We start from the raw sequence: 15215 nt of genomic DNA, 5'->3' as shown, positions 1-15215 counted from the left end.
GGAGGGAAGAGAAGACATAGAGTTAGGACTCAATGGATATAGAATTATAATGTTCTCTTGTTCAATTTTCTTGGGATCTCTGTGAGCAGTCTTTCTTTCAGTATAGTAATCACCACAAGTACAGCCAGGTGTTAAAGTTCAAATCCTTTATTGTCTCTTTCAAAGTCTTGTCTCCTTTCCTGGGCCCCAGTTAACTTTCTTAGAGGCCTCTCTCCTTGGTACTGGGAGCTTGAGCTCCTGCCAGTCCTTTTTGTTCTCTGCGTCTGCCAGCTTCTTGAGGTCTTCCTGAATGTGTCTTGGTTTCTGTGGGGGAGGCAGGAGGACTGCCACCATGGTCTCTATCTTCCAGTTCTGATTCTGGCTGCGTTTGAGCTTCTATGCTCTCTTTTCATAGGTGTGAATCTTGTAGAACGATATTAAAGTATAAGTACATATACTGAACTACCATTGTCTTTATCAATTCCACTGACTTAACACCTTGTTTCAGGTTCAGAGTTCTGGCCCATAATATAGAATAACTAAAGAAATCATGATGCATAATTGGAAATGTGATATTATTGGGTTATGAGTAATTATAGTCAGGATGGAAACTTGGCAAAAAATGCATGAAGTGACAGAGAAAAATAAGCAGAATTAGGATAACAATTCATAAATAATAGCCCTTAAGTCTCCTGGAATCTTTCTTTTTGGCAGATAACATGTCACATTCTCTCTAATCCTGCTATTTCTCTGCTTACCTCTCCAAAAAGAAAGCTTCTATCTACAGGGGCTTTGGAAACAAATACAGTCTCTATTCCTCCAGATCAATATACTTGGTTCAGAGGAGCACCCAGGAGGCCCTCAGATCCTTGCTAATTGATTGTTATTAAAGTCTTCATCTTTCTCCAAGGGACCCCAGACATCTAGCACTTTGTCTCTCAACTACTTCACTTTGGGACTACCAAGCCTCCTTATATTCAAACCCTTGAATTCCTCATAATACAGCCTCCCAAGCTACTCTTTCTAGCACTGGCTGTAATATTTCTCTAATTGGCTGAGATGGGAGGAGAGACAGTTAGAATACTTCTTGCTCCCTATTGCTCCCTATTGCTGCTGCCATATTTTCCTTCAACCATAATTAATAGATCATCTCTTCTCCCCTGAGGTTCTCTCAGCCTACATCTACTTCCCAATCAAAATGTTGGTAGTTGTGTCCATGAACTTCTAGAGCACACTCCTTTCTTTCATAAATAAAATGCCAAATTCATAGTCTTTCTCTCCTTTTCTATTCCTACTCTTATATTGATACTGAACATCCTAACCTCTCAGATCTTCAACTTCCTCATTTCATTTCACAACACCTATTTTTCCACTTCACCCCAGTACACATGAGGATGGTTATTCACTGATTTGTAATCACCCACTTACACCAACTCTGCAATGCCCTTGTTTGATCACAATCAATTGTCACTTCATCTCTCACTTTACCTTGCAATGTCAACTCTTGTTCTTCCATATCATAACTCTTGTTATTGAATATATATAACTCTATTTTGCACTTTGGAAAGTTTATCTCCGCATTTTTTGCATGTCATACTTTTTTATAGTTGGTATGAGATTTCTCTTTTCATTGTTGTTTTGGGAATTTATTATCATATAGACATTTGGCAATTTTTATGGATTCATTTTGAAGCAAGCAACCTCTATGAAGTTCTTAATTGTATTAGTGAGCATCTCTTTTGATTCCCTGAAATTTTCCAAGTAAACAATTACATCATCAGCAAACAGGAACAGTTTTTTCTCTTCTTTACCTATCCTCCCTTTAATTCTTTTCTTTTGGGTTATGTCTATAACTAGCTTTTCCAGAATTTTAATAAATAATTGTTAGGAAAGGGAGCACCCTTTCTTCACTTTTATATTTATTGAAAAAGTTCCCCATTTCATATATAATGTTGCCTTTGGTTTTAAATAAATCATGCTAATGGTATTTAAAAAGCTCCTGCTATGCTCAAATTTTGGAGTGTTTTTGTCATTAAAGACTATTGTAATTTGGCAGAAAGCTTTTTCTGGAGCTACTCAGATCATGTGACTTTTGGTTTTTAATCTGGTTGGTTTTTTTCCTGATGTTGAATTGTCCTTGCATCCCTGGTATAAATCCCACGTGATCAAAATGGATGATTACTAGGATGTATAATTGTAGTCTATTTGACAACTTACCCCTTTCCTCTTGAGAAATAAAGTTACTGATTCGTTGTGGTTGAAAGAGAGCTTGCTAGTGGCAAAATAGCTTGGTCATGGGAGTGAGGAATCTAAAATCACAACCTAGTGACTCTGAGGGCCTGGAAATATTGTGATGACCTCTACAGTAATAGGGAAGTCAGAAGGAGGAAGGTTTGGGAAAAAAGAAAATGAGTCCTGTTTTGAATATGTTGAGTTTAAAATATCTACAGAACATCTAGTTTGAGATACCTGAAAGACAGTCAAAAATGTGAGATTGAAAGTCAGCAAAATAATTGGAGTAGATGAGGTAGATTTAAGAATCATTAGTATGAAGATGATAATTAAATCCATGGAAGCTGATAAGATCAAGTGAAGTGCTATAAAGGGAACCCAAATGAAGTAGTATAGAAAGAGAAGACAAGTGAACTCAGGACAGAGCCCTGAGAGAGATTTAAGAAAAAGGAACCAGGAACAGAAAGAGAAGGAACAATCAGATAGGTAGGATAACTAGAAAGAGTTGTAGCCTGAAAACTCTGAAGGAAGAGAGCCTCAAGGAGGGGAGATTATTCAACAGTATCAAACTGCAGAGAGGTCAAAGAGAATGAGAATTAAGAAAAGACCATTGAATTTGGCAATGAAAATATTAATAATTTCAGAGAGAGTAGTTTCAATGGAATGATAAGGTCAGAAGCCAGATTTTAAGGAATTAAGAACAGAATGAGAGAAGAAAAAGTAGAGGCATCTACTGAAGGAGGTGTTTTGAAGGAGTTTAGCTACAAAGAGCAGAATAGAGGACAATAATTAGCAGGAATAAAAAGCTATAGCGAGAGTTTTTAAGAATAATCCAGGTGGAGCAAATTTATAGACAATAGAAAATGAGTCAGCTGTGAGGGAGATATTCAAAACAAGTAAAAGAGTATGGATGACAGAAGGGAAAAATCTCCTGAAGGAGATGGAAAGGAATGGGATCACTTGGAAAATGAAGGAGTTAAGTTTGGTAAGGTCAAGAATACTCATTACATTAAACAGGAGTGAAGGAAGAGAAAGTACCGTGCTGCACTTGAGAGATAGATAAGGAAAAAATGAGAAGAGAGAGTTTATGGTAAATAGTCTCAATTTATTCCTTTGAAATATGAGGCAAGGTTCTCAACTGAAAGAAAGGATGGAGGAAGAGTCATGGAAAGTTTTACAAAGAATGAAAGTTTTGGAAGAGAAGCTATGGAGAATGGGATAATAAGTTAATAACAGAATTGCCTTGTAGCAGTGAGAACTCAGTTCAGGTTATGCAACATAAATTTGTAGTGGATTCTGAATAATTGCAAATCATTTTTTTCACCTTCAATCAGTAGCAGGCTGATGTGTAGGCAAAAATATGATGAATAGTGTATATGAACCAAAGCTGAATGCAGCTCACATTAACTCTATATGCTGGCTTTCAACCTGATCACTCAAACAAAACCCATGTCCACAATTACTAATAACCTCTCAATTACAAAATCTAATGCACATATCACAATCCTTATCTTTCTTGACTTCCTTGAAGCCCTTGTTACAAAAGGTCTCCATTTTTTAACTTCATACTTTCTTTTCTCTAGGTTCAAGGCACAACTCGGTGTTGATTCTCCTCCTACTTATCTGACCATGCTTTCTCAGTTTCCTTTGCTGGATCTTTATATGAGTCAAGTCGTCTAAAGGCAAGTGTCCAACAGGGCTCTGTCTTGCACCTTGCTTTCTTCCCCCTCTATAATACTGTAGTTGATGAACTCATCAGTTGCCTGAATTAAATTCTCATCTGTATGTTGATGATTCTCAAATCTGCTTAAGCAGCCCTAAATTCTTTGCTGACCTACAGTCTCATATTTTCAACTGCCTAATGTCTCAAACTGATTGTCTTATTAAAAAACTTAAAGATAACATGTCCAATACTGAACTCACTGCCTTCCCCCACAAACAACTTCTTTGCCAAATGTCCCTATTATTGTTGAGTGCTAACACCCTTCTAATCATCCAGACTTGAAAGATGGGGGTCCTTGAGTTGCTACTATCTTTTACCCCTCAGATCTAACCTGTTGCTATTCTCTCTGGATTCTATCTTTGCTCATTTGTCAAATGGCCTATTTTTATCTTCTGATAATGTTAACACCCAGAACCTCATTTTATATCTAGACTAAGTTGGTGGGACTGCCTCTTGACAGTAATTAATTCTTGCTCCAAAAGTTCACATCTGCAAGTGATTCCACACCCCATTTAATCAATAAATACTACTCACTCACAGTCACCTATAAGATCAATGACAAAATCCTCTGTTTTCTTGTTCAGAATTATTCATCACCTGAATCTCCTATATTTTTAGTTTTTTTTACATTATATGCCTCCCCACACATAGTCTTTAGTCCCAAGATACTGGTCTCTCTGCTGTTTCCCAAAAAAGATACTTCAGCTCTCTGCTCAAGGAATTTTTACTGACTGTATATCATGCCTGGAATTCTCTCCCTATTCAATTCTGTGTCCTAGGTTTCCAGCCTTCCTTCAAGTTGCACCTAAAATTTCACCTTCTACAGGAAGACTTTCCCAATCCCTCTTAATTCTAGTGCTTTTCCTATATTATTTGTAAATTTCCCTATACATAATTTTTTATACATAGTTTTTTGAATATTATTTCCCCAATAAATGAGAACTCTTCCAGGGAAAGAAATGTCTTTTGCATTTCTTTGTAACTTCAGTGCTTAGCACAGTACCTGACAATGAATAAGTACTTCTTAAATGCTTACTGACTGACTGTCCCTAAGTTCAAGTAGCTTATATTCTTTTATTTCTTTAATCATTTCCATTCCTTAATCAATTTTTGAGCTTTTTATGTGATTATTACAAAAGTCTATCTGTGGCTTTCTTCTTGTCCCTTTTCTTTTCCTTTGGCAAGCTTACAGTAACTGTTTTGATTCCTAAATAATTAAGTTCTGCATATATAGCTCTATTCCAAATAGCATTCTTGAATTCCAGTGTCACAATTTTATTTTTAAATCTTTTGATTTCTCATTAGTTCCTTAAGACAACTATGTCTAAAAGACATCACTATTTTCTTCTCATTTGGACTTCATTATTTCTCCCTGGCAGTAGTGAACTCTCACTATCAGTAGTCTTAGATCCTGCTTTCCCTTCCTTTTTCATAGCCAACCAATCATGACCTATGGATTCTGTTTCTTCAGCTTTCCTAACTATTACTTTAGGCTTCCCTCTGCCATTCCTTTGGATCATGCTCTTATTAGAACCTCTTAGACTATTAGGAGAGCCACCTTTGTGGGTCTTTCTCCTGACTTCACTTTTGCCACAGAATTCTATCTTTCAAAGCCCAAATAGAACTTCAACAGCACCAATAAGTCTGCAGTATTCTCTTCTTGTGCCCTTAACTCTCTACTTTATAAGAACCTTCTTCCATAGAGCTCAAAGAACAATTTACTTGCATTTTATAACTATTAAACAGCATCTTCTCCATTTGTGAAACTAGGAGCTCCTTGAGGACAGAAATTATATTTCTGGTAGCTTTATCCCAGCATTGATAATAACTCAAAGTGAAAGGATTGAAAATACTGGAAGTTGAGAATGGTACTAATATCTGCGCCTGTTCAATAAAAGTCAGCAATGTGGTCTCTGTCAGGGCTCTACCAGTGGAGTACTCTCTCCTACAAAAAGAAAAGTGGCTGGTGCCTCCCGAATTCATGCCAGCCTTCCAGGCCTTTACCTATACCTGTCTCACGCCCTTGCTTCTCTCCTCTTCCCCATCCACCACCTTCTGGCCTCCTGACCTGAGCAGACATGGCCAAGAGTCCGAAATACGTGTCCTTCTTTACCATCGCAGGCACTTCAGCCGCAATGGTCTCCAGCACTCTTGCTGTGGCAAAAAAGTGGCACTAGTGGTACAGCCATGTCAGTTGTGCAACCTGAGCTAATCATGAAGTCAATCATTAACACTGTCAATAGCTGGTATCATCACTGTTTGTGGTCTAGTGGTGACTGTTCTCATTGTCAACTCTGGGACACCAAGAGTCCTTGAGCTGGGACAGGTCTCGGCACGGGCCTGACCAGGCTGGCAGCTGCCTTTGACATTGCATTGTAGGTGATGCTGGTGTTCTGGGGGCAGTGCAGCAGCCCCAACTATTTGTGGGGATGATCATGAGTCTGATCTTTGCTGAAGTGCTTGGCCCTATAGCCCAACTGTGGCCCTCACTCTCCCTACAAAGTAGATCCTTTTTCCCCTTCTTCCCAGTGCCCCACCTCCCCCCCACCCCCACTTAGCCCTGCAACCACAGAGTAGGATGTAAAAACTTATCCTGAACCACTTCATCTCTCCCAATGCGCTCCAGAGCAAATGGCCAGACACTTGGTGCAGTTGTCCAGTCGGTAGTTAGTCTTGTAAATGCACAATGTCTTAGTGACTCTTCTGTCTATGCTGCACTGCACCAGATTGGATGGCGCCTAAACTGGGGCTGAGGTCTCCTGGGTTCAACTAGCAGCCATTCAATCTCCCTATCCATTTGCCATTAGTACTCTGTGTATAAAAATAAATTAGAATTGTCATTATTCTCTTTGTTGGATGTTAATTTATAAAGATTTGACATGTTCATAACATTTATTGAGCAAGAATTTTCAATTTCCTATGCTATATATTAATCTTAAATATATTATTATTTGCACTCACATTTGTGAAAGAACTCCTAGCTATCCTTCAAAGCCAAATAGAATTTCAACAACACCAATAAGTCGGTAGTATTCTCTTCTCATGCCTCATGAACCTTCTTCCATAGAGCTCCAAGAACAATTTACTTGCATTTTATAACTATCAAAAGGCATCTTCTCTGTTTGTAAAACTAGGATCTCCTAGTTATTGTACTGTGGAGTTAAATGTCAAGTTCTGAGAATTCCTTGGAGGTGACAATTTCAAATTCAAGATTGCTCCAGTATCCTAACATTATTAAAAACTGTATGACTTGGAAACATATTGAACATGTGTTTCCAATGGTGCTGTATAGCATAGGGCCAGGGTTCACAGTGATGTTTCTAAATAAAATTTAATTTTAAAAAAAGTGATGACTGATTTATTAAAAATGACCTGGAAGGTGGAGAAATAGAAATCTGGAAATACATAGTCCATAGGGGAAAGTAGCAAGAATAGGTCAATTTCAGAACATCAGTAGTAACAATCAGAAAGACACAGCCCAACATTGGCTCAGGGATGGTGTCCTCTCCAAAAATGGTGGGTCAATTAAACACTGATTACTATGTTAGAAAAACAGATACTGATTGCAAGGAGTGGGATGAATGGTATTGGGGAGATAGGATTGAACAGTTAAGCTCTTAGGATTCACTCTGAGCTTTTCTAACATTTCCCTTTGACAGGTACTGGTAATTCTGTGTGGGTCCCAGGTCCCCAGACACCAACTATGTGTTCCCTGACTTTCCTAAGTGCTCAGCAATTGATCAAGGATGAGAAAGCCACATGTAAAATATTGGGATCTATGCCACAGATCATATATAACATCCTATTCAAGGTGGCTTTCAGAGAAAATAAGACAAAGCTGCTGCATGAACTGGTGAAGACGTGGCCTTCCTCCCAACTTAAATTCCAGATGCTGCTGCAGACATGTTGGTGCTGTTCCTGCACTTCTTCTAAGAAGTGTCCAAGGTCTCAGTGGCCTCTCACATGTAATGAATCAAGCAAAAATAAAATTGATGCCATCATCTTGGGAGGGATGAGCTGTATAAGGAAAGTAATCGTGAGTGGTTCACAGCAGCTTCCAAACAGGTTTGTCCTTAGGGTACCTAGGAAGCTTTTATCACATTCTGGGAAGCAGATTCTGGTGGATTCATTTCATCTGACTTTTGCTAAGCTATAAGCGAGGATATTAGCATGAGTATTTAAAGGCATAATGGATACAGCACAAATTCAAATTACTTAATAAAAAACAATCTCAAGATGGAAAAAACACTAATAGCTGGGTGAGGGTGAGATGGGAAAAGATCTTAAGCAAAAAAACAGTATGCAGATCTTTGATCACCTAAATTCACTAAGGTAAAATTAACTGAACTGCAAGAATATTAGTGTGCTTCACTCAAAGTTGGGCAAATTTAACAAAGATAACCAAAAAGAAAAATATAGAATTGGACAAGTTTTTAGAGTAATAAGGGCTAACATATTATTGCACTGAGTGGTAATACATGACATCTTTCTAGATTTTGAAAAAAGCTAGCAGTGATGAAATAAAAGTGAAGAAGGAACATATTTTCAATGTGGAAACCAGTTCTAAGAAGACTCAGTTGAGAAGGGAGCTGCTAATAAACTAGGTTGACTGGGACAATAAGATAAATACAAAAAAGGACTAGAAAAAGACATGAGAGTTAGATTGTAGAGAACTCAAATCTCAGCCTGAGGATTTATATATATCAGCCTAGAAGAAACGTAGGGAGCACTTGAATACTGAGTAAGGAAGTAATATAAAACTTAGGTTTTAGTTTTAATTTGAAAACTGTGTGGAGTTTGGATTGGAATGGGAAGATTCTGGAAGCAAGGAGAAAAATTCAGAAGCTATTCAAACAGTTCTATTAGCTTGAACAAGGCAAGGGATTATGTGACAGGATTTAGGGAGACAAAAAAAAGATGTGTTCAAAGAATTGAGAAAATTGGGAAACTGGCTATGAAGCATAAGGGAAAGAAAAAGACAAGGATGATGCTGAGATTGGAATCCTGAAAGCCCACAAATCAACCAGTTGACTCCAGCATACCCAAGGTTTAGGATTTACCAGATAAGGAAGAGAGGGAATGATGGGAAATCATGAATTTTAAACATTTGATTACTCTTCATAATTATGAAATTAGAGCACAGCTGTGATGGCAGTGTTATGGTTGATCCCCTCTAAATAGCTGAGGCAGAATGATAGAGTAAATAATGGGGGCTGAATAGACTGAGGATATCAATATCTCTTCTAATATGAAGATATGAACTGGAGTGAGAAGAATAATGTCTACTGGTCAGTAGATGCATCCAGGATTTATTCTGGATGATCAGTTTGGATGTTGTGAATCTCAAAGGAATAGTGGTTTCTAAGTAATGAGTATGAAGAGTATGCTAGTGAAGAACAGAGTTGTTAAACTTCCCCACCAAGACCACTGAGTCTTAAGAAATAACAGAGAGAAGATAGGAGGCAGGCATAATGAATCCAATGCCAGAAATGCAGTGCAGTTTCATGGAGCTACATCTCAATGAGTCCCAGAAAATTGAAGAAATTAGAGGAAGAGTTGTAAAAGGTAATTAAGCATGTTATTTATGGGGGAAAAGCATTCTAGAAGGGTCAGTGAAGATGTATTTATATACATTGGTATATTTGGCAAGGTAATTGGAATTGAGAGAGTAGACATCTACATTTAGAGAGAGTTGTGTTTTGGGGGAGTTCACTATCACTGGAATGAATAAAGTAAAAGGGAGTAGGAACATTCCAGTCACTGAAGAATGAATCCAGAGAGAATATCAGAAGATACTTGAGTATATGAAAGCTTAAGCTTTTTAGAAGTAAGATTAGGGGTGTGTGAGAGAGAGTGGGGAGTGGGGAAGGGGAGAAGAAGAGAGAGAGAGGGGAGAAGAAAAAGGAAGGGGAGGAAGGGAGAGAGGGAATATTGGAGTGGGGTGAGATAGGGAAGTTTAGGAAAAATAGATAAGTGATTTGTCTTGGAACCTCATGTTTCAGCAATTTTGATGGAAATGAAGGCTGGACCCTAACATGTCACTGACACTGATAACTCTTGGATGAGTTAACTCCCATCATTAATGTTTCTTAGCAACTTCTCTGCTACCAAGTCTTAGGCAGTTGAGCTAAGGTTAAGTAACTTTCCCAGTTGGTATAAATCAGAGGCAGGACTTCAACCCAAGTCTTCCTGACCTTGAAATCTGTTCTTTCCACTATGGGGCAAATATGACTTAAGGAGAAAAAAATAGAGAGCTGATTATTTTTCAGTTGATGTCAGATTCTAGGGCATTCCTCTCCATTGTGGAGATGGATAAAGCCTATAGTTAGAAAAGACCCAATCAGTCCAAAAGAGTTCAAGAATCAAGTGATTTATAAGATCAAAGAAAAAAGTCTGTTCTCAGTCATTCAACCAGCTATGACAATCCCTGACTGCAACCCAATTGATTCCTCTGCTTGATAACAACTTAATAGAAGGAAATGGAAGGGGAGGGCATTTAGGACCCAGCTGACTTTTCTGTCATGATAAATAGAACTCCCAAGGATTTCTGGCTCAGGTTACGACTTTTTTCTTTTTTTTTGTCCTTCATTCATGGGATTACAGCAGCTGGATATGACAGGATTACTTAATAAAAATATTTTTTGGAATTTAAAACTTATGAGATTATGGGCCAACTCAGCAAGCAGAGTCAGAGTCTACAACTCCTTACAGTACCAGAGACATGTCCCAGAAAGCCAGGCAAGGGACCACCTGGCAGAAGAAACCCCACTCACAACTTTCCCAATAGAAACTTGTGTGGAACTCCTAGTAGATCTCCAAGTGAGTTCATCCTCTAAGGAGTTTTTAACAGAAGCTCTCCAGAACAACACCAACAGCCCTTTCCAACTAAAGTGCAGAGATTTCTACACTGCTCTCATCTTTTTTCATGATGCTGTAAGAATTCTGACTCTTTTGGACCCTTTGGCAATTCGCAGAATGGATTTAAGTCATTGCATGATAATCTTGATGGATATCAGGTCCCTTGTATCACAGATTGCAACCTTCCAAAATTTGCAGAGCTTGAAACTGCCTTCTTTTAGTGGAAATGAAAAACAGGAGGTAGACTTCACATTAAAGATCAGTATTGACATTCTTGCTGCAGAACTGAGCAAATTGAGGCACCTCAGGGAGATTGCTTTATGTGGCCTTTGTCTTTCTGACCAGGTGGAATATCTGCTTAGGTAAGTGAGGTAGGGATATGACCCCTCACATCTCCACCGAGAAAACATGGTGTATTTCTTTTTCCATACCCCCTCCAACTATCATCATTTATCTGTTTTGTCATCTGTGTCAATTTGATAGATGTGATAGAGAACTGACAAATGAACTGCTTATATTTCACTTCTCTTTCCTTACAGTGTTGAGACCTCGAATATTGGATTTTTATCCTTTTTCTAGCCTACTTATTCTCTCATGACAAGATACCCTCCATATTTGGAATTGAATTTGTTTGATTAGTCTATATCAAAGCCCCTATTTCCTTTAATTTTTTTCACCTCTAACCTCTCTGTTTCTATGTATGTTCAACCTTTCTTTGACTTCAGATGAAAATAAAGTTCAATCAAAGTCAGGTTCCCTGCCCCACAAAAAAAATCTTTGTTTATAAAGACTCTTCTGAGTCCAGAATACATGCTCTTAAAAACATATCAGGCAGGTCAGACTGCCACAATACTTAAAGAGGAGCTAGAGTGGCCTTATATAGCCTCTTCTGATCATTAAATGTCATATTTTCGATATCTTAGACACATTAATGTGGATTTCATGAATTCATGGTGTCACTGGTCAATACTGCTAGATTTCTGAATACATGGAAGACCTTTTTATTAGTCCTTGCAGCCATTACCTTGATACTTTGAGAAGTCTTATCTGTGCTACTGTTATAGTCTTGACAAAAGATGTTGCATAGAACAAAGCCCTGGAACAGTAGTAGCTTTTCCCAAAAGTGAAGTTAAGTAGCTTTCAGCAATCTACATAAACACCTTCTATTTGTTTCTATATAAGATGTCAATTGGCTTAGAGTTTATTTCTGCTTCTGATATTTCTGATGCTAGAGAGGCTAAACTTTCTCAAATCTTTCTATCTTTCAGGATTAATTTTTTTTATTTATTCAGAATAACTATTCCAAAGTTCTTTCCTATAGACATTTCCCTACATCTTGGCATTCTTTGGTTATCATAAAAGGTTCATTTTTGATGGTCATTGAATAGACTATTTACCCTAACTTTTTTTTTTTTACAACCCCCCACCCTCCAGTATTAGCTAATTTCCTCAATGTTGTGTTTTGTTTTTATTCTGGATCCTTAACTTGGTCAGCACCAAAATCTCCCATCAAAAGTGTAAATATGACCAGCACAGATGGAAATCTAGAAGCTAAAGGCATTCTATAAGTAAATATGGGAAAGGACATAGAAGTGGATTTCTGAATTTGGGTACATGATAGCATATCTTAATTTTTTTTATTTTCAGAGGTCTACAATGCTCCCTGGAAACCTTCAATTTTCTTACTGCACTCTGACAAAGAAAGACCTAATTTACCTGTCCAGGAGTCAACATAGCATTCATCTTATAAAGCTAGATCTTACTGGCAACAATATAACCAAACATTTAGACTCCTTCCTGGAACTTCTAAAGTCAGTCTCAAATTCACTGAAGTGGCTGAATGTGACAATGTGTGGAATCAAGGATAGTGACTTTTTAAAAATCTTGTCCTATTTATATTCCTGTACCAGGCTCTCCCATCTTGATCTGTGTGGCAACCCACTATCTAGCACAAGTGTGTACATTTTACTAAGTCCAGGCCAGCACAAATTGCCCAACCTGAAGGTGATATCAGTTCCAGTCTTCCTAGATTGTTGCAAGAACCTGCCCCAGCACGGTCCACTTCCAAAGTCATTGGAGCCTTACATTGATAGTGACAAGTTTTCCTCTGTTCTGAAGGAAATGAAGCAGATGGAACTCAAAAAAGGAGACTCTGCCATTGAGTATCCTTCTAGTCTTACCTTTGACTTGCTTAACTATTTTGACCTGCGATAATGGATTGACTACCATCAATGAGGAGAATGTCATGCTATTATATATAATGATGATAGTGGAGAGAACTCCCAGGAATCTAGAAATTTCAGTAACTGGGTTGTTCCCCTCCTCCTAAGATTAATCAAGAGTACATTTAAGCTTGAAATCATGAGAAAACATAAACAATTAATGGGGCATTATGAACTTTAAATAAGAATAAGTTGGGGCAGCTGGGTGGTGCAGTGGACAGAGCATCAGCCTTGACATCAGGAGGACCTAAGTCCAAATCTGACCTCAGACACTTAACATGTCCTCGCTGCGTGACCCTGGGCAAGTCACTTAACCCCAATTGTCTCAGAAAAAAAAAGAATGAGTCCCCAGAAATTAACAACATGCTTCAGAAAGTTAGATCATATACAAGAGAAACCAGGATTAGTTACAGAACAAAGTTTTTCATATAACATATTGTTTTAAGATATATAAGCAAATGATTTCTCTCATTAAATGATTGTTGAATTATCAGCAACCCTGTTTCCTTATTTTCAACTGCAACTAGCCCATTTGTTGTGCTGGTCACAACAAAGGGCTCTCTATATGGGGCCCTGATTCTATCAGGCACTGATTTTTGAGTCAAACAGCCCACAAGGGAAGCAGAGACCTGATGGGGAACCGGTACCAAAGGTTGTCTTCTAGTGGTTGGTACCCCCTGTATAGCTGGAGGACAAAAGACCTAAGTCTAAGTGAGGGGAAGGCTCCAGCAGTACCACTCACCAGCAGGGCTCATTTTTCATTTTTCAGAGCAAACAGAGACGTAAAACAATGGGAGGGCAAATAGTTAAAAGACTGAAAAATGAAGGGAAAGATCTTTAACTTTTACAGTTAATCATGTTAAAAAGGGGAATAAGGGCTAAAAACAATAAGGTAAAAGCATTTTTACAGGATGTTTATGTGGGGAATAGATAAGGTGAAGAACTTACAGGAATGTATGAATTCTTTTTCTGTATTTTATTATTTCTGTGTCTCCCCTATGACTTGTATAATATGTGCAGGCTCATATCTACTTGAGTCTTGGCCAGCTAGAAACATATTTACTTAACCTGAGCTGATGACATTTATTGGTATTTGACATTTATTGATATTTAGTCTATTAGATGGACCACTGTCTGCTTGATTAAGCCTGAAGGCCTGACTTTCTGTTTCCTAGAAATCAGGAGATTTCAGGGAAAGAGAAACCTTCCATTCCAATCTCCCCGAATAGCAACAACCAATTAGATGCCTCCCCCTCCCCTTCTCAATGCTCTCTTACTTGTGATGTAATTTCTTGTATAAAAGCTATGTATCTTTACTACTTCTTTAGCCCTCCTACCGCGAGCTTTCTCTTTCTTATCTTGCGATGGGATGGCTCATCCTCCGGAGGTTTTCAATAAACAACTTTTCTGCCTTCTACTGAGGGATCTCTGAGTAGTCATTTTGGGTGAGGGTGTTCTACATCCCTCACATTTATAACAATACACCCTGGTTCTTCAGTGGGCCCCCAAATCACAATCAATGAATGGGAAGCAGTCAGAGAAACTTTATACAAAGTATGCAGAGAAAAGGCCCTCAGGTGGTCTCTTCTGATACCCTCTCTTTGTATAACATTATAAAAATTTGCTTATCAAAACCAGGAAAAGTAAAACCTAAGAATAGAACTTTGAAAGTCATTCTTGATAAAAAGATGGGGAGAAGTCCCCCAAGAACAGACTTACTAAAGTTAATTATATACTATATACTATATATACTATACTATATACTATATATATACTAATATATATATATATATACTAATATACTATACGATATGCTATATAATACATATAGTATATATACTACATAAAGTTAATAATGTACTATTAATTATCTCACATTGAATAACATATCCCACACCCCAGCTGTCTTATTTTTTTCTTTACTACATCATATTTCCTCAAGGGAAGAGAAACAGAAAAGGTTAAAGGCTGCCATCCAGCCCTCCCATCATAGTATATGATGTGGAAGGATGTCAATAGGATGTGTAGGAGCCCTGTTGAGGTAATAATTCGGGATTGAGGTTTTCTTTGTATTTCCACAGATGAAGGAAACACATGGATCTCAGAAAGCTGTAGCCACCCTGTCCAAATTGATCCAGAGCATGAAGATAAAAGAAAAGAATCCATATATCACCCTGTTGGGACCAGAACCTATGGGACTC

General features: G+C 38.0%; 1 protein-coding gene and 1 pseudogene across 1 annotated transcript; both read left to right on the top strand.

Moving 5' to 3' along the window:
• The first annotated feature begins 6012 nt into the window (after window positions 1-6012).
• Window positions 6013-7603, top strand: LOC127547936 (V-type proton ATPase 16 kDa proteolipid subunit c-like; annotated as a pseudogene).
• A 34-nt stretch (window positions 7604-7637) lies between these two features.
• Window positions 7638-13006, top strand: LOC127547931 (leucine-rich repeat-containing protein 14-like). The gene is given in 4 exon segments (XM_051975058.1): window positions 7638-8012; window positions 10541-11154; window positions 12440-12459; window positions 12462-13006. Coding segments are annotated over 4 exon segments (1554 nt in total).
• The last annotated feature ends 2209 nt before the right edge of the window (window positions 13007-15215 follow it).

This window comes from Antechinus flavipes, chromosome 1, assembly GCF_016432865.1.
Source record: "Antechinus flavipes isolate AdamAnt ecotype Samford, QLD, Australia chromosome 1, AdamAnt_v2, whole genome shotgun sequence".
NCBI lineage: Eukaryota > Metazoa > Chordata > Mammalia > Dasyuromorphia > Dasyuridae > Antechinus > Antechinus flavipes.
This window is presented reverse-complemented; position numbering and strand designations above follow the sequence as displayed.